This window comes from Balaenoptera acutorostrata, chromosome 6 (assembly GCF_949987535.1).
Source record: "Balaenoptera acutorostrata chromosome 6, mBalAcu1.1, whole genome shotgun sequence".
Lineage (NCBI taxonomy): Eukaryota > Metazoa > Chordata > Mammalia > Artiodactyla > Balaenopteridae > Balaenoptera > Balaenoptera acutorostrata.
In genome coordinates, this window is record NC_080069.1 from 78,252,569 (window position 1) to 78,272,531 (window position 19,963).

Below are 19,963 nucleotides of genomic sequence, written 5' to 3' on the forward strand. Positions count from 1 at the left end.
CACCATTTACAAAGCACCAGATTATTTATTTATTTATTTTTAAATGAATACCTAGGGATGGGTCTTACTGAACAGGAGGAAAGTACGTTTTATTAAAATAGTAAGAAATAGGGAGATTGTCTAATGTGCATGTTATGAATCAAATTGGCAGAAGTAGTATTATTTGAAGCAGTAGAATTAGAACGAGTTTAAGTCAGTAAGAAGAAGATGTCTTTCAGATGAATGGATAAAGAAGATGTGGCACATATATACAATGGAATATTACTCAGCCATAAAAAGAAACAAAATTGAGTTATTTGTAGTGAGGTAGATGGACCTAGAGTCTGTCATACAAAGTGAAGTAAGTCAGAAAGAGAAAAACAAATACCGTATGCTAACGCATATATGTGGAATCTAAAAAAAAAAAAACATGGTACTGATGAACCTAGTGGTGGGGCAGTAATAAAGATGTAGACATAGAGAATGGACTTGAGGACGTGGGGTGGGGAGAGGAAAGCTGGGGCAAAGTGAGAGTAGCATCGACATATATACATTACCAAATGTAAAATAGGTAGCTAGTGGGAAGCAGCTGCATAGCACAGGGAGATCAGCTCGGTGCTTTGCGATAACCTAGAGAGGTAGGTTAGGGAGGGTAGGAGGGAGGCTCAAGAGGGAGGGGATATGGGGATATATATACACATATGGCTGATTCACTTTGTTGTACAACAGAAACTAACAGCCTTGTTAAGCAATTATACTCCAATAAAGATGTATTTAAAAAAAAGAAGAGAATGTCTTTGTTGGCAAGCTATTTGGAGACAACAGAATGATGCAGGAATGATAAAGAGGAAGAGACTGTAGAGCTTTGGTGTTCTCGTAAGGGAGAGAGGGAGGAACTGAGGAGGAATTTGGAATGAGCTTGAGCTGATATCAGACAGTGAGATCATATGGGTAAAGATTTGAGTTGTGAATAAAGGGAAATGCATTTAGCTTTCCAGCTTGAGAGCATTTTGTACATTGCATATTGAGATAAATGGTGAGTCAAACTTTGCTTCCCCTTTTCCCCTGGTCATCATAGATATGGGAGATGGGGGGAAGCCCTAGAAAGGGCAGGAGAGGAGAGTTAACACCCATTCTGTGTTAAGCAGGCACATACATTAAATTTTATCTTCATGACAACCCTTTAAGATCAGTAATCTTTTTAGAGTTGAGGGGATTGGGACTCAGAGAGGTTAGTTTCCCAAAGACAGCACAGATAATGAAAGGAGGCATTGAAATTCAAACTGAAAGGTGGCTGACTCCAATGAAAAATTGTTTGTTGTTCTCTAACATATCACCCCAAGCCTATTCCTTCTGCCCACTTTTGCCACATCTCATTCTTGAGGTCTGTCCTAGAGGAGACTGTCACAGTCTAAAGGTTAACAAACAGCTGTTCAGTTCCTTATTTTATTGGCATCAATGGTTCTTTTAAGTAGTGATATTCTAAAGCGAGAGCATCCTCTCTCAGGTAGTCTCAGTTCTCTAAGTTCCTTCATCTCTTATTGTACCAGCCACATTTAGAAGAGATATTTTTGTGATTCACATATGGAATGATACATCTTTTCTTTAGGAATATTTCAGTAGTTCAAATACGTCCTTGTTTTCAGGGAGCTCCCCTTTTTAAAACTGAGGTAAAATTGACTTACAACATTATATTCGTTTCAGGTGTACAACGTAATGATTTGATATTTGTATATATTGCAAAATGGTCATCACAGTAAGTCTAGTTAGCATCTGTTACTGTAGTGAGTGGCCTCATGTATCTTATGGGTGAAAATGGGAAGATAATGAAAATATCCAAGTTTCTGGCTGGGGTAACTGGGTAGGTTGGTGGATCATTCCCTGAGATAGGAGGAACAAACTGGTTTGGAAGAACTTTTTTTTTAATGTTTATTTATTTATTTATTTATTTTCTAATTAGTCATCCATTTTATACACATCAGTATATACATGTCAATCCCAATCTCCCAATTCATCACACCACCACCACCACCCCCCCGCCGCTTTCCCCCTTTGGTGTCCATATGTTTGTTCTCTACATCTGTGTCTCAATTTCTGCTCTGCAAACCGGTTCCTCTGTACCATTTTCTAGGTTCCACATATATGTGTTAATATATGATATTGGTTTTTCTCTTTCTGACTTACTTCACTCTGTATGACAGTCTCTAGATTCATCCACGTCACTACAAATGGCCCAATTTCATTCCTTTTCATGGCTGAGTAATATTCCATTGTATATATGTACCACATCTTCTTTACCCATTCGTCTGTCGATGGGCATTTAGGTTGCTTCCATGACCTGGCTATTGTAAATAGTGCTGCCATGAACATTGGGGCGCATGTGTCTTTTTGAATTATGGTTTTCTCTGGGTATATGCCCAGTAGTGGGATTGCTGGGTCATTTGGTAATTCTATTTTTAGTCCTTTAAGGAACCTCCATACTGTTCTCCATAGTGGCTGTATCAATTTACATTCCCACCAACAGTGCAAGACGGTTCCCTTTTCTCCACACCCTCTCTAGCATTTGTTGTTTGTAGATTTTCTGATGATGCCCATTCTAACTGGCATGAGGTGATACCTCATTGTAGTTTTGATTTGCATTTCTCTAATGATTAGTGATGTTGAGCAGCTTTTCATGTGCCTCTTGGCCATCTGTATGTCTTGTTTGGAGAAATGTCTATTTAGGTCTTCTGCCCATTTTTGGATTGGGTTGTTTGTCTTTTTAATATTGAGCTGCATGAGCTGTTTATATATTTTGGAGATTAATCCTTTGTCTGATGATTCATTTGCAAATATTTTCTCCCATTCTGAAGGTTGTCTTTTCATCTTGTTTATGGTTTCCTTTGCTGTGCAAAAGCTTTTAAGTTTGATGAGGTCCCATTTGTTTATTTTTGTTTTTATTTCCATTACTCTAGGAGGTGGATCAAAAAATATCTTGCTGTGATTTATGTCAAAGAGAGTTCTTCCTATGTTTTCCTCTAAGAGTTTTATCATGTCCGGTCTTACATTTAGGTCTCTAATCCATTTTGAGTTTATTTTTGTGTATGTTGTTAGGGAGTGTTCTAATTTCATTCTTTTACATGTAGCTGTCCAGTTTTCCCAGCGCCACTTATTGAAGAGATTGTCTTTTCTCCATTGTCTATCCTTGCCTCCTTTGTCATAGATTAGTTAGTTGACCATAGGTGCGTGGGTCTATCTCTGGGCTTTCTATCCTGTTCCATTGATCTATATTTCTGTTTTTGTGCAGTACCATATTGTCTTGATTACTGTAACTTTGTACTATAGTCTGAAGTCAGGGAGTCTGATTCTTCCAGCTCCGTTTTTTTCTCTCAAGACTGCTTTGGCTATTCGGGGTCTTTTGTGTCTCCATATAAATTTTAAGATTCTTTATTCTAGTTCTGTAAAAAATGCTATTGGTAATTTGATAGGGATTGCATTGAATCTGTAGATTGCTTTGGGTAGTATAGTCATTTTCACAATATTGATTCTTCCAATCCAAGAACATGGTATATCTCTCCATCTGTTGGTATCATCTTTAATTTCCTTCATCAGTGTCTTATAGTTTTCTGCATACAGGTCTTTTGTCTCCCTAGGTAGGTTTATTCCTAAGTATTTTATTCTTTTTGTTGCAATGGTAAATGGGAGTGTTTCCCTAATTTCTCTTTCAGATTTTTCATCATTAGTGTATGGGAATGCAAGAGATTTCTGCACGTTAATTTTGTATCCTGCAACTTTACCAAATTCATTGATTAGCTCTAGTGGTTTTCTGGTGACATCTTTAGGATTCTCTATGTATAGTATCATGTCATCTGCAAACAGTGACAGTTTTACTTCTTCTTTTCCAATTTGTATTCCTTTTATTTCTTTTTCTTCTCTGATTGCCATGGCTAGGACTTCCAAAACTATGTTGAATAATAGTGGTGACAGTGGACATCCTTGTCTCGTTCCTGATCTTAGAGGAAATGCTTTCAGGTTTTCACCGTTGAGAATGATGTTTGCTGTGGGTTTGTCGTATATAGCCTTTATTATGTTGAGGTAGGTTCCCTCTAAGTGTGTAGGTTCCCACTTTCTGGAGAGTTTTTTATCATAAATGGGTGTTGAATTTTGTCAAAAGCTTTTTCTGCATGTATTGAGATGATCATATGGTTTTTCTTCTTCAGTTTGTTAATATGGTGTATCACATTGATTGATTTGCATATATTGAAGAATCCTTGCATCCCTGGGATAAATCCCACTTGATCATGGTGTATGATCCTTTTAATGTGTTGTTGGATTCTGTTTGCTAGTATTTTGCTGAGGATTTTTGCATCTATATTCATCAGTGATATTGGTCTGTAATTTTCTTTTTTTGTAGTATCTTTGTCTGGTTTTGGTATCAGGGTGATGGTGGCCTCATAGAATGAGTTTGAGAGTTTTCCTTCCTCTGAAATTTTTTGGAAGAGTTTGAGAAGGATGGGTGTTAGCTCTTCTCTAAATGTTTGATAGAATTCACTTGTGAAGCCATCTGGTCCTGCACTTTTGTTTGTTGGAAGATTTTTAATCACAGTTTCAATTTCATTACTTGTGATTGGTCTGTTCATATTTTCTGTTTCTTCCTGGTTCAGTCTTGGAAGGTTATACCTTTCTAAGAATTTGTCCATTTCTTCCAGGTTGTCCATTTTATTGGCATAGAGTTGCTTATAGTCGTCTCTTAGGATGCTTTGTATTTCTGTGGTGCCTGTTGTAACTTCTCCTTTTTCATTTCTAATTTTATTGATTTGAGTCCTCTTCCTCTTTTTCTTGATGAGTCTGGCTAATGGTTTATCAATTTTGTTTATCTTCTCAAAGAACCAGCTTTTAGTTTTATTGACCTTTGCTATTGTTTTCTTTGTTTCTATTTCATTTATTTCTGCTCTGATCTTTATGATTTCTTTCCTTCTGCTAATTTTGGGTTTTGTTTGTTCTTTTCTCTCTAGTTCCTTTACGTGTAAGGTTAGATTGTTTACTTGAGATTATTCTTGTTTCTTGAGGTAGGCTTGTATAGCTATAAACTTCCCTCTTAGAACTGCTTTTGCTGCATCCCATAGGTTTTGGATTGTCGTGTTTTCTTTGTCCTTTGTCTCTAGGTATTTTTTGATTTCCTCTTTGATTTCTTCTGTGATCTCCTGGTTATTTAGTAACGTCTCGTTTCGCCTCCATGTGTTTGTGTTTTTTACAGTTTTTTTCCTGTAAGTGATATCTAATCTCATAGCATTGTGGTCAGAAAAGATGCTTGATATGATTTCAATTTTCTTAAATTTACTGAGGCTTGATTTGTGACCCAAGATATGATCTATCCTGGAGCATGTTCCATGTGCACTTGAGAAGAAAGTGTAATCTGCTGTTTTTGGATGGAATGTCCTATAAATATCAAGTAAATCTATCTGATCTATTGTGTCATTTAAAGCTTGTGTTTCCTTATTAATTTTCATTTTGGATGATCTGTCCATTGGTGTAAGTGAGGTGTTAAAGTCCCCCACTCTTATTGTGTTACTGTCGATTTCCTCTTTTAGAGCAGTTAGCAGTTGCCTTATGTATTGAGGTGCTCCTATGTTGGGTGCATATATATTTATAATTGTTATATCTTCTTCTTGGATTGATCCCTTGATCATTATGTAGTGTCCTTCCTTGTCTCTTGTAACATTCTTTATTTTAAAGTCTGTATTATCTGATATGAGTATTGCTACTCCAGCTTTCTTTTGATTTCCATTTGCATGGAATATCTTTTTCCATCCCTTCACTTTCAGTATGTATGTGTCCCTAAGTCTGAAGTGGGTCTCTTGTAGACAGCATATATATGGGTCTTGTTTTTGTATCCATTCAGCAATCCTGTGTCTTTTGGTTGGAGCATTTAATCCATTCACGTTTAAGGTAATTATTGATATGTATGTTCCTATGACCATTTTCTTAATTGTTTTGGGTTTGTTTTTGTAGGTCCTTTTCTTCTCTTGTGTTTCCCACTTAGAGGAGTTCCTTTAGCATTTGTTGTAGAGCTGGTTTGGTAGTGCTGAATTCTCTTAGCTTTTGCCTGTCTGTAAAGGTTTTGATTTCTCCGTCAAATCTGAATGAGATCCTTGCTGGGTAGAGTAATCTTGGTTGTAGTTTCTTCCATTTCATCACTTTAAGTATATCATGCCACTCCCTTCTGGCTTGTAGAGTTTCTGCTGAGAAATCAGCTGTTAACCTTATGGGAGTTCCCGTGTATATTATTTGTCATTTTTCCCTTGGTGCTTTCAATAATTTTTCTTTGTCTTTAATTTTTGCCAATTTGATTACTGTGTGTCTCGGTATGTTTCTCCTTGGGTTTATCATGTATGGGGCTCTCTGTGCTTCCTGGACTTGGGTGGCTATTTCCTTTCTCATGTTAGGGAAGTTTTTGACTATCTTCAGATATCTGAAGATAAAATATCTTCAGATATTTTCTCGGGTCCTTTCTCTCTCTCTTCTCCTTCTGGGACCCCTATAATGCGAATGTTGTTGTATTTAATGTTGTCCCAGAGGTCTCTTAAGCTGTCTTCATTTCTTTTCATTCTTTTTTCTTTATTCTGTTCCACAGCAGTGAATTCCACCATTCTGTCTTCTAGGTCACTTATCCGTTCTTCTGCCTCAGTTATTCTGCTATTGATTCTTTCTAGTGTATTTTTCATTTCAGTTATTGTATTGCTCATCTCTGTTTGTTTGTTCTTTAATTCTTCCAGGTCTTTGTTAAACATTTCTTGCATCTTCTCGATCTTTGCCTCCATTGTTTTTCTGAGGTCCTGGATCATCTTCACTATCATTATTCTGAATTCTTTTTCTGGAAGATTGCCTATCTCCATTTCATTTAGTTGTTTTTCTGGGGTTTTGTCTTGTTCCGTCATCTGGTACATAGCCCTCTGCCTTTTCATCTTGTCTATCTTTCTGTGAATGTGGTTTTTGTTCCACAGGCTGCAGGACTGTAGTTCTTCTTGCTTCTCTGGGAGAACTTTTAAAATATACTGAGTTCAAGGTTCTTGTGGAACATCCAAGTGGAGTGAGATGTGTAACGGGTATTGGGCATACGATCTAGAATTCCCACTCTTAATGTCAGTTGCGGATCATGGCACAAAAGGCAAACAGAAGTTTTCTTTACAGAAGGCAGTGTGGTTAAAAAGGCAGTGTGGCATAATGAAAAGAACTCAGTCATGGGATTTAGACAGACTTGGATTTGAATCCTACCACATACTACCTGTGTGATATTAGACAACAACTCTGAGCCTTTTATGCATGGATGGGCACCAAAAAAAACTGTCTACTTCACAGCATTTTGAGGGCCAGAGTTCACTGCCTAGGGTCCCATAGACAGGTAGAAGTTCATTCCCTCTACTGAAAATGAGAGGCTCTGTGAAGGCTCAGCCCAGCTTCATTGTAATCTACATGCTTCCTAGCTTAGAACCGTATAACATCAGTTTTATAACTCTAGATCTGGGTTGGAGCAAAAGGAAAAGAAACTCGGAGGCGAGCAAAGCATTAGATGGAACTTGGCAAGTCTGGTTGGAGAGAAGGAGGGTGGCCGGGGGCTGGATCTCAGCATGTACCACGTAAGTGCCAGGCTGGCTGCTATTCTTATAAAGTTGGTCGAGGTTTGTTTTGGGTGTTGTTAGCCATCTCACTCCTTGCTTCTCTCCCATGTCCCGAGCGTATCAGAATTTAAATGATGTCATTCCCTATCTTTCATCCACACTTGAAGCTTTTTTTTAACACTAAGGTATAAATGACTGATAACAGCTCAGAGAAAAGTAGAAATATACTCCTACTAGTGTGGTACGACTTCCCCTTCACATACCCTCAGCAGGCACAGTTCACAAGTTATAGCTTCCTTTCCTATTAGTTCTGACTTCATGATTATTTTTTCAAAATAATGGTCTGACAGTTACTACAAACTAAAAAGGCTTACTAAGGATGATGAAACTCATTTACCATCGTGGGGATAGGATGTTGCCTTTCACAGTGAGTATTTATTTGTAGTGAGAAACACCAAAGGGATGGAACTCTAATATAGTTTCAGGTGACACATACTTATAAAGGGGACATTTGCATGCAGAACTTTTTCTAGGGGCCTCTGTAATCCAGTCTCCCACTCCATCTATGTACAGTATTTGGCAAATAAGTTCTCGATAAAAGTTAGTTAGATAAATAAATACATGAGTTGATTCCTAGCGACTGCATCATCAAAGCATTCTCATAGATGTGTGTCGGTTTCTGTGGACTAGACCAGCTGCAGCATTCAAACAGAAATTAGAGTCTTGGTAGACAATGTGCAAGCATGGAACCTAGAGTTGGACAGGAATTTTCTGTGCTCATTTGAAACTTGGCTCTGACTGTGGTTTCTCTGTCACAGATTTTGGGATGGGAGAGTGCTCCCACAGGGAAAGCCATGTGCGCTGACATGGAAACCGAATGGAACCTTGGCTAGGCTAGGAGTCGTTGCTATTTTAGTCACTTCCAGATGTCTGCTATTGGAGTTTTAAGGGAAAGGGAAAGATGTGTGGCGTGTGGTGGGCCACAGGGTGGAAGGGGAGGGGAAGACCTCTTTTAAGCCTTTCAGTGTGTTTAAAACCACCCCTCAATATGTTACTGAGATGGATTGGATAAGGCTTTTAAAAATTGTGCACTTCAACAGTACCTCCTCTCTTGTTTACATGCTTCACTGCGTATGTAGAAATAGACCAACTGAAGAAACCTTTGCGAAGTAATCAGGATTCCAAAAAAAGGGCTCTTACCCCCATTGGTTGTGATCTAATATTTATTAAGTGCAGCCATTGAACATATGCTGAATGACACATACACCAGGTGAGTTAGCTGCCCCAGAAGCTACTGTGCTAACCTAACAAGCTCACTAGATGTTTGTTACATATCTACTTTCTCCTTTCATGTTATTTTGGAGGTGGCTTTTAATCCCCATACTGTCATTATGAATTAGAAAAAGAAATCAGGTTGTAATGTTTATGTATGTGAAGATGAGGCCCTTTGAAATCTTTTCAAAAGGGGTGTCTAGATCCTTTCCAGGAGGTCCTGGCACCCACTCTGAACCAATCCAGGGGTCCAGGGACTTCTTGTTTCTTTGTTTTGCTGGGTAGATATGGCATTAGTATGATACAAGTCCTGGTAGGCAAAGAAAGCATAGGAGAAGCAGTATAGCACAGTGGTTAAGCATATGGATTTGAATTAGGCAGACCCCGTTCAGGTTCAGACTCTGTCACGTACTAGCTATGTGAACATGGACAAGTTACTTAACTTCTTTAAAGCTCAGTTTCTTCATCTGTAAAATAGGTGTAGAACTATTGAGTCTTTTTCAGGTGGGGAAGTGATGGTAAATAACACCCCCTACCTTGTCGACCCAGGTTGTGAGCTAACCAGAAATAAGACAAAGGGTTAGACAGATGGAGGTCAACATGCCATCTTTATTATTGTTAAAGCTGATATTAAAGAATATGGCATCTTTTTATGGGCAAGCGGGCTTCAGAGGCAGACCTTCCTACCCAGCAGTCCTAGACCAGGACAGGATGCCCCTCACAGGGGCAGAGCACAGCATGGGATCTCAAAGGAGGAGGAAGAGTGGTGCCCCACATCATCCCCATTCCTCATCCATTCTCTATTATCAGATGAGTTTCTCCTCCCTGGGGTTAGTATGAGGCAGTGGAGAGGGGATGGGAGTTTTACAGTTATGGTTCTTCTCTACATGGCAAATAACAAGTGTAGAGGAAAACGATTGCCCCCAACGGTAGCCACTTCAAGAGGGTTCTTGTGAGGATTCTGTAAGAAGAAGTAAGGTGTTCAGCACATGCTACCTGCTCAAAAAAATTTATTGATTGATATTATTACTGCAATTATCTTCTCACTTCACAAAGCATAGTAGTTTTAAGTTATTGTCAGAGAGATGAAGTCAGAGAGAAGCTGGGGAAGTAGATATATAGTAATACAGAAACAATGCTGCCAAGCTAAGAGTGAAGAACACAGTGAAGGAGAGAAAGATGAAGACTATTATAAGGGAAGCAACATCAAAATATGCCATGTTCTGTGTATAGAGAGCAGTTACTCAGGTGGGTTTGGAAGATGGTGATAACAACCCTGGCAGGTAATTTTTGGGAAACAGCAGGTAATTTCATGAATAAACATGCTTGTTAGGGGATAATAGTCTTGATGAATGGAAGGTTGTGCATATTGGTTCCAATGTCATCTCACCTGCTCCTTGTTTTTGCTAAGTGTGAGCTGAAATGTGGCCTCTGTGGCTTATGGAGAACCAATCTAACTGTGGCTCAGGTGACTGGAAGTGGAAACCTGCCATGACACTTTGAGGAAGCACGTTTCAGATCCAATATTAAGCAGGCTCTTAAAATTATAAATTTAATGACACCATGAAGTGTGTTTTGATGTTTCAATCAGTGGGCATTTCATGGTAATGGCTCCACAGCTGAGCAAGCCTATATTTGGTTAAAAATTTGGCCTATTTAGAAGTCCCTGAATTTCAAGTAAACCAAGAGGCTGTCAATCAATGTGGCAGCTGAAACAGTCACTCCATGAAGCAAAACAATAGGGCTCATGGCAGAGCCATCTCCCAAGTTTGAAAATTAATGCATTTTGTTATTCCTCTTAGAAGTCGATCTTTTTTCTTTGAGTTGCTCTTCACAGCATCTGTTAAGTGGCTTTGTTGTTGGATTTTAGGGATTGGCTCAATATTCTGTCCTCTTTTATGGCTATTACGACAATAAACGAACAATTGGATGGATGAATTTCAGACTGCCACTATCCTATTTTCTGGTGGGGATCATGTGCATTGGATACAGCTTTCTGGTTGTCCTTAAAGCGTAAGTTTCATTGGTCTCTTGGGAAGCAAACAATGATTTCTGGAATCAAATGGAAAAATTAATTTGAGAACTGGATTTTCTTTTTTTCTGTTTCATGTCTAGAGAATGCAGAGTATTTAAGAGATAAAATGTGGTTTTAATACCTACACTAATGTTAGACTATTACATCTCCCAAACAAAAGGGTTGAACACAAGTGCAGGACTTTGATCATCTCACTGGGTCACAGTGATGGTTGCATGCCTACCCTGTGGTTGAGCATATTTTAAAATTGTGCTTTTTTGTACTTTAAGGTGTGAATCAATGTTTCAAACAAGACAGGGAAACAGCTGCTGACCCCTCTTTTTGCATACAGAGAGGTTTGTGACTTGCAGAATCAGCTTAATAGATAGAATCTGTTGTTCTCTGTTCATTAAAACAAACAAACAAACAAACCCAGAATAATCACTCATCCAAAAAATTTCAGCTGTGTAATATAGCAAAAACAAATAGCCCTCAACGAGACCATCATATATATATATATAGATCAACTATATAGTCATGTTTTATTTTTGAGGAAGATTTATTAGAGCATGGAACAGAATTTCATTGGGGAACTGATGAAAGTGCAGCTCATTTTTTCTCCCTGTCTGAAATATATTTTTAAAACCTCACTTGAAGACACTGCAGAAACCTAGCACAGTCATTTAGGGCTATAAATAATATGAATAATCCATCCTTTAGCTACTTTTCTGAACCAGTTTAGCAGGTGTTGAAACATCTCAGTTAAAGTCTCCACCCTTCTATTTAACTATGCACAAGGTAAATTGGCCTTTTGCTTCATTGCAGGGAGGGACCTCTACCTGAGGGTCCAAGTCCTCTTGAGCAGGAGCTTTCTGGAACAGTCTATGGCGTGCTTTGTGTCCTGTCCCCTGCCAAACTTATTGGTTCCTCCAGAGAAACTATTATGCTTAGTTTTTAAGCCCTTTCAGGACTTGAAAAAGGCCTTAATGGAGATCCCATATCCAAAATCTTTATCTACTTGTCCAAGTGTAATCAGAGACCCTAAGTATGTAAAGTATCTGTCTACCTGATAAAGTACTACCACATTCCAAAAAATCTAAGATATTTCTAGTCTTTTGGCCATTTTGATTTGGCAGGACTGAAGTCAAGGGTACAGTTACATTACAGAGGCCTTGTGAGTATCGTTTCCATGTTGGTCCTTTAGTCACTGAGGAAGCATGTCTATGGATGTCCAAGTCCTCAGCTTCTTTTAGTGACTGTGCAGAGGCTACATACCCTCCTGGGCTCTTGAGCCATTCTTCATGGAATCAAATACCAGCTCTAGCCCGTTCTAAAAGAACTTTGACAAATTGTTCAACTGCTCTATTTTCCCGTTTCTAATAGAGGTGTAATAACACCTTGATGTTAGGATGGCTATGAGGACAAAATGAGTCAGTACATACAAACACTTAGAACATGGCTGGCATACGGTGATTGACAAATGTTGACTGTTTTATTAGGATTGTAATTCATAGGCTTATTGAAAAACCAAACAAAGCCAACATGGTAGGAATTGAGGTCATATGATAGCCCCAGCAGTAGGGTAGTCACATATGGTTATGTAGTTATACATTAATAGATTTGCACATTTATTATAATAATTTTCTGGCAGATGAGTGTAAAGCATCTAGAACAGCATTATGCAAAGAGCTATAAGACAAGGTACATATAATTTAAAATATTCCAGTAACTATATTAAACAAATACATAGGTGGAATATATTTTAATAATATATTTTATTTAACTCAATATATCAAAAGTATTCCTTCAACATGTAATCAATCTAAAATTATTATTGAGATATTCTCTGTCTTTTTTTGGTACTAAGTCTTTGAAATCTTATGTATATTTCACACTAGTTGCATTTCAAGTGCTCAGTAACCACATATTGCTGGTGGCAAACTTATTAGCTAGTGCAGCTCTACAGGAAATGGCAGCTTTTCCTATTAGCTCAAAGATACCATTTAGGATAGCTGTAGGGCACAAATTCTACATTTTCCCCCTCAAAGTCATCCATGTTATGCCACCCAAACCAGCCTGATTTTGGTCCCTCCCTCTGGCAGGGGACCTTTGGTTGTTCATTACCAGATTGGCAAGTAGTTTAAGCTCACTGGCCTATATGGCAAGACAATTCCAAAGCGATTTATGACTCCTACCCCACTCCTCGCCCTAGGGGCAAGGCTTGGTAGAAGAACAACTGATGAGATATAAATGATTGTTCAGAATCCTATATCATCTCTTTCCCCCACCACTCGCCCCAAACAAATACATTCTTGGAATAAACATGAGTGGCTTTATGGGATACATGACTCAAATCAAGGGAAACTAAAATTGAATACTGAAATCAACTAGGCAACTGGTGGACTTTGTCCTCTTGCCCATGTTCTTTGTCTTCAGCATCCTCATCCATAAAAGGGAAGCAAATATCTATATTTGATTAATTAATAGGGAAATTGGAAGGAAAATTAGATAGATATCCAAGAAAGAACTTTGAGGTTTTAAGTTAGGTTGACTAACTTTGTTGACCCAGGAATCTCCTGGCTTTAGCATTGAAAGTCTTGTGCCCTGGAAACCTACTCAGTCCCTGGCAAAGCAAGACCGTTGGTCACCCTCCCTTCCTCCACTCTTTCCTTCCTTCATTCCTTGCAAATTGTATGTTGAGGTAGTTTCTCAAAGATATAGTTGTTCAAAAATATAACCCCCTTGAAAAAGGAGGAATTTTTTTTTAAGTATGTACACTTTTTTTCTCTACAGACAAGGAATGGAGCTGTACATGAAATATTTTATAGCTCTCAGGGCCATCTCTTAGTAAAAATGTGTTGTTAGCAGAGGTTGTCTTCAATATCCTTCCTTACTCCTTTTAGTATTTCACTCCCTTTCTTGTCAATTCCCACATGCTAGATGTTCCCTGTTTGCTTGTCTGGCTAGAGCTCCCTTCTCTGGAAGGCTGTCTACAGCTACAGAATCTTGCCTGTGATAAAGCTCCATTCAAGACTTATCTGTCAAGTGGTCAGTTTTACTTGAGGCCCTGCCCTTTGCTCAGTGACAGTACAAAAATGGGTGATGGCATCTTAATCAAAAAAATCATTTTCTCCCTAGGTTAAACCATTGGAAATGTTTGATTTCAACCCTTTTTGACCTACAAAAAGGTACTTTGTATGGTTCAACATATCTCATGGTGTCCTAGCTTGGGTACCAGAGTGAAGTCAGAAAACCTAAGCCCTTGACCCACCCCTGTGGTTTACTTCTGTATAATGGCCAGCAAATCACTTCATAATTTTATCCTTCAGCTTCCCCAACTGTAAAAAGAGAATAATATTAACTACTGCGACCTCTTGTTAAGTTTTTGAGAAGGACAAATATGATAATACACACCAATACCATTTGCAAAGGGTAAAGTGGTAGATTGATGTAAGGAGTAATTTTTTTTGGTTGTTTTTCAAACACGTTAGCCCATCTGAAATATATAAACCTCTGTAAGGAATAGGACTAAACAGTGGGGGAATTTAGATGACCTTAGAGATACCTGTCAGACTGCATTGTCAGCTTTATGTCATTGTACTCCTTTCTTTTTTCAGTTCCATATCACTGCAATATTTAAAAAACTAAAACCTTATGGGACCATTTTATAATATATATCATATAAAATTTTAATTTTGCTCTTTATAGTGGTAGGGGAAAAAAAGGAAATGGAGTAAGTGGAATATAGATCTTTAACCACTGAAGTAAGTAAATGTACTTTAAACTGCCCAAGCAAAAAAAAAAAAAAAAAAAAAAATTAAAACATCACTGATTAGAATATATGTAACCACTTGCTATTAAAGTTGTATAAAAATCTTGATTTTTGGTCAAGAGTTGTCGAGTATGGAAAAATTCCATTCATTCAGTGTAATCACTCTTTGGAAGGAGATTCTAAGGGGAATTGGAATCTGTGAAGGAGTTTCCTGATCTGACCTGGGTTAATCCATCCCTAGGCTTCATGGGGTCTGGAAACCAACTAAAATTGTGTACAACAGTTTAAGAGTCTATGCATATGTTTTTCCTGATGAGGGTCCTGGTGGGTTTTCATCAGATTTCTAAAGAGATCCTTATCCCACAAAAGTTTCAGAGCCTAGTATATGACCCTAGGAAAACAGTTTAGGAAAACAAATAAAAAATACGTAATTTTATATAACCTGTTTAATTGTTAAAATCATCAATGGTTAGTAGTCTTTTTTTTTTTTTTTTTAATTTTATTTATTTATTTATTTATTTATTTATTTTTGGCTGTGCTGGGTCTTCGGTTCGTGCGAGGGCTTTCTCTAGTTGCGGCAAGTGGGGGCCACTCTTCATCGCGGTGCGGGGACCGCTCTTCATCGCGGTGCGCGGGCCTTTCACTATCGCGGCCCCTCCCGTTGCGGGGCACAGGCTCCAGACGCGCAGGCTCAGCAGCTGTGGCTCACGGGCCCAGCTGCTCCATGGCATGTGGGATCTTCCCAGACCAGGGCTCGAACCCGTGTCTCCTGCATTAGCAGGCAGATTCTCAACCACTGCGCCACCAGGGAAGCCCGGTTAGTAGTCTTAATCTTGAAGGCCTGGAAAATGAACAGCTTAAAAACTTAAAACAAAAAAAAATTTTTTGAATAAACTTTTATTTTCTGGTTATTAGAACAAACTTGTTTGAAAGTATATGTCTTTTAGATATTGCTTCTCCAATTTCCCTATAATTATGATGTTTTGCTATTCCCTAACCTCTCCCTTTCTGCTTGTATTCTGGCTGCTGGATTAAACTTCCTGTTTGTATAGGATGACCAAAAATATTGGTGATGACGGAGGTGGTGACGACAACACTTTCAACTTCAGCTGGAAGGTGTTCACCAGCTGGGACTACCTGATTGGCAATCCTGAAACAGCAGACAACAAGTTCAATTCTATCACGATGAACTTTAAGGTAAAGACACCAACTTCAATAGCCTTTTCTTGGTATTTCTAAGAGTAAAATTGGAGCCATTCCAAATGGTCTAGGTAGCAAAGTATCTTGACAATTAAAAGAAAGATTAACTCATCATTTCTTCCTACCAGGATCTGGGCAGGGTTCTGATTATGACTGGAAAATGATTGATGACCCATGACAGCACTACTTCTCTCTAAATTTGGTAATAAAACAATGCCATTGGCTTGAAACAGCCAACCATTACTAATCAGAATCAGATATTTCAAATAATAGAACAATGCTCGCTAATTATTTACAGGAATACATTAGCCCAATATTTTAAATGACTCTAAAGTATTATTTTGTAGTTGTTTTAAAAAACCGTACTAGAAGAGACTTTAGAATGAAGACTATCTTAGTAAATATTAGCTCAACCAGAGTTTGTTTGTAAGAATTCTTCCTTCTTTCTCTTACTTTTTCTCACTTGCTGGCAATATTCACCTGGTTTGTGGAATCCCAGATTCAGTTTACATTTTCATTCCTCACTTTCTGATGTTGGCAGAAATAATTCCTGAGTTCATGATACTTTTTGTAGCTCAAACATTTCTTTTTTTTTCTGTTTTGCCTGGGTACAGGAAGCTATAATAGAAGAAAGAGCAGCCCAAGTAGAAGAAAACGTCCACTTGATCAGATTCCTGAGGTTTCTTGCTAACTTCTTCGTGTTTCTAACACTTGGCGGGAGTGGATACCTCATCTTTTGGGCTGTGAAGCGATCCCAGGAATTTGCGCAGCAAGATCCTGACACCCTTGGGTGGTGGGAAAAAAATGAAGTTCGTCTCTGCATGCTTTTTATGTGCTTAGAATCTGACATTTGAGATTTTGTGGGTGGTGCTTCAATGTTGGGACATGAAATACGGCCACTCTACCTATCTCTGTCATCCTGACCTGAGAGTGAACCAACCTCGGCACACATGTCCCTATTGCAGCCTTACTTCCAAATCTGTCTACTGTCTGTTTTTCACTTTGTGACATTAGGGAAAGGTAGAGTTGGAAGAGAGATTAGAGCACATATTCCAACCAGTACGTTTTGTAGACAGAGATAATGAATCTCAGATTAGGTGATGTGTTCATGGTCTCAGAACCATGGAGAACAATGAGAGTTAAAATTTAGGAATCTTGATTTCAAGCTCAACACTCTTTCCATGACCCTATGTTGCTTTCTCTGTAGATCCTGCATCTATCTTTGAAAGATCCAATTGTCCCCTGAATTCTTTGAAGCAGCAATGATAAAGCCCTGGGTTCTTATGTTTATTTCACTGGAAACATTCAGATTGCCTCCCCCAGTTTGGGCAAGACTGGACCTCTCTCTGTTTTTCCCTAGCAGCCTAACTGCTCCACCTCCTCTCCTTACCCTATTACCTCCCCCTCCAAATGCTATTCAAATGAGGAAGGCCAGCTCTTTGACAGAAATTAAATATTATGATTGCGATTTGTCTTCAGGGTATCTGCCATTTAGCAGGTCCAAGAAAAGAGGTCAGAGGTAGATATTTAGAATCAGGAAATCACTGGTCATGTGTTGTTTCTTGGGTCTGTTCCCTTTCATAAAATGTTCTAGAATACAATGTGGCATCATTTTGAACTTGGGCATTTTTAGTGTGTGGAGATTTAGGCGGTGGGAAGTGTAGATTTCCCACACTGAAACTTCTGCAGAGTCTTGTAGACCAAACAGATTATGAAGTCTTCATATGCATAGAATTTCCTAGAAAAATCTTGCACAGAAAATGGTATAACCTACTTACAACAAAAGGCTCCAAACAAAAACATTCTAGGTATCTCAGAAGCAGTAACACTGAAGATGGGAGACCATACATTTAAGAGACTATGATGACATAGACATTTCATGAAAACCTGTAAAACAGAGAGTCATTAGGTGGAGTTATTTTACTTATTGAAAACAAAGGGGAACCTCAAAGCATTACTAAGTTTGCTTTCAAAATTATCCTTGCAGTTATGATAGCATTTACAGGCAAAATTATCATGCCACTTTGGTCCATGGTTTGTAGTGATCATATTTTTGTATTAATAAACCACAGAAAAGGAGGGATAGTTGATTATCATCAAAAGGGTCACTCTTTGTAAGTACATGTTTAATATCCATCTTAGGGGACCCCTGATTCCTAGGGGCCAACAAAGGTAATAATGGGGATTCATGAGAAACTTTACAAACTTGATGAAACAGAATTTAAATTTACCTTATATAAGATTGCATAGCTCTGCCAAGTTTTTACTTTGGGCTGAAATTATATCATGCTGATTTTATATTATGTCATGCTGACTTTTAGCTCCTGCTGGTCATACTTATACAATGTTCTTAGTCAAAAGGGAAAAACATATTGACAATTATTTTCTAAATATAGTTTGGTAGTTCTAATCATTCAAAACATGGAGTCTACTGGGGGGAAATGGGAAATGTTCAACAGTGACAGTTTGAGCCAAGTATTCAGGCAAAGACATTGCCAGAGTCACCTGGAACCTTTTTAAAAACTTTATTTAAAGGGTTTTTTTCCCCCATTATAAAAGTAGTACATGCTCTGTATTCTTTTCCTTGACTTAATTTAGCCTAATAATATAATCATAAGTGCACCAATCAATCTGGAGATAAGGGCCACAAATTTCCAGCTTGTCATATTTTCATTCTCTCTCTCTTTCTCTCTTTCATAATTCTCTTACCTTTGGCATTATGAGCCAGTTCTTCATTTTTGAAACTTTTCTGCCTTGGCTTTGATGGCATTATGCCGTGTATTCTCCTTTTGTTTTTTCTGAACGTTCTTTCTGTTTTCTTTGATAAAGTCGATTCCATTTTCTTTCTTTCTTTCTTTTTTTTTTTTTTTTTGCCCCTTATAGTTTGCATTCCTGCAAACTCAGTATTTAGTCCTGGGCCCATCTCAAGGAATTCATCCATTCTAACCGATTAAACTAGCCCATGTGCTGATGATTGCCAAATTAGTATTTCCAGTTTGGACCTCATTCCTCAAGCAGATCATTTTCCGTTTCCTTTGGAAATCTTGTTGTGAAGTGCAGAATCAGTTACCATGTATAACAGTAAGTGTTCTCTGCATAGAAAGTAATGTAAATCGCATCCCTCATTATACTAGGAAACACTATTATTACTGGCACGTCCACAAGCTCACGCACATGTACATCTTGAAAATATGAGTTGAATATTGTCTCTTGTTTTAATAAGATCAAATTTTAAAAATGCATGAAATAATTTTAGTCTTATAAAATATCAAAGGAATCTAGCTGGAATCTTGCAAATTTGGAGGAAAGCAATAATAATTTTTAAACACCATTAACTTGGTTCACCCCTTGTGTCTTCTTGTAGATGAACATGGTCATGTCCCTCCTGGGGATGTTCTGTCCAACATTGTTTGACTTATTTGCTGAATTGGAAGACTACCATCCCCTCATCGCTCTGAAATGGCTCCTGGGACGCATTTTTGCTCTTCTTTTAGGCAACTTGTATGTATTTATTCTTGCCTTGATGGATGAGATTAACAACAAGGTAAATCTTGTGCCTGGATTGTCCTTGCCATCAGCATGTTGTTAGATTCCCAGTCTCAAGATTGCCAGAAATGCCTTTGAAATCTCTGTTGTCTTCACTTTTGTTTCCATTACTCTGCTTTCTAGATTGAAGAGGAGAAGCTAGTAAAGGCCAATATTACCCTATGGGAAGCCAACATGATCAAGGCCTACAATGCATCACTCACTGGAAATACCACTGGGCCACCCTTTTTTGTGCACCCTGCAGATGTACCTCGAGGACCCTGCTGGGAAACAATGGTGGGACAGGTAATATCACAAACAGAAGTGCATAACAGTTAATGGATTAAAAAAGAGCAGTGTCACTATTTCTTCCATAAGCGTGGCCTGTTTTTTATTGCTTATTAATGAAAATAGCTGAGACTTACTGACTGTTCACCATATGCTGGCTGTGAATTTCATATATATTATCTCTTATAGTCCTCACATGCATTCATTCAGGTAAGTAGTACATTTACACCCCTTTTACAGTTGCATGTAAAGGAAGGATATTTTAAAATGGTCTGAGGAAACGTTTACTATCTATCTGTGTTATAATAAAACACC

At 38.2% G+C, this 19,963-nt stretch overlaps 1 protein-coding gene across 10 annotated transcripts in view; it reads left to right on the forward strand.

Moving 5' to 3' along the window:
- Positions 1-19,963, forward strand: part of TMC1 (transmembrane channel like 1) — a 379,606-nt gene that overhangs the window by 322,854 nt on the left and 36,789 nt on the right. For all 10 annotated transcript variants that reach the window (XR_009008543.1, XM_057547720.1, XM_057547721.1 and 7 more), the window contains 5 exons: positions 10,720-10,862; positions 15,688-15,832; positions 16,450-16,644; positions 19,200-19,379; positions 19,505-19,666. Coding sequence is in view for 9 of the 10 variants with exons in the window: in XM_057547720.1 (XP_057403703.1) it covers positions 10,720-10,862; positions 15,688-15,832; positions 16,450-16,644; positions 19,200-19,379; positions 19,505-19,666 (825 nt within the window). In the remaining variant the exon portion in view is untranslated. The remainder of the gene's footprint in view (positions 1-10,719; positions 10,863-15,687; positions 15,833-16,449; positions 16,645-19,199; positions 19,380-19,504; positions 19,667-19,963) is intronic.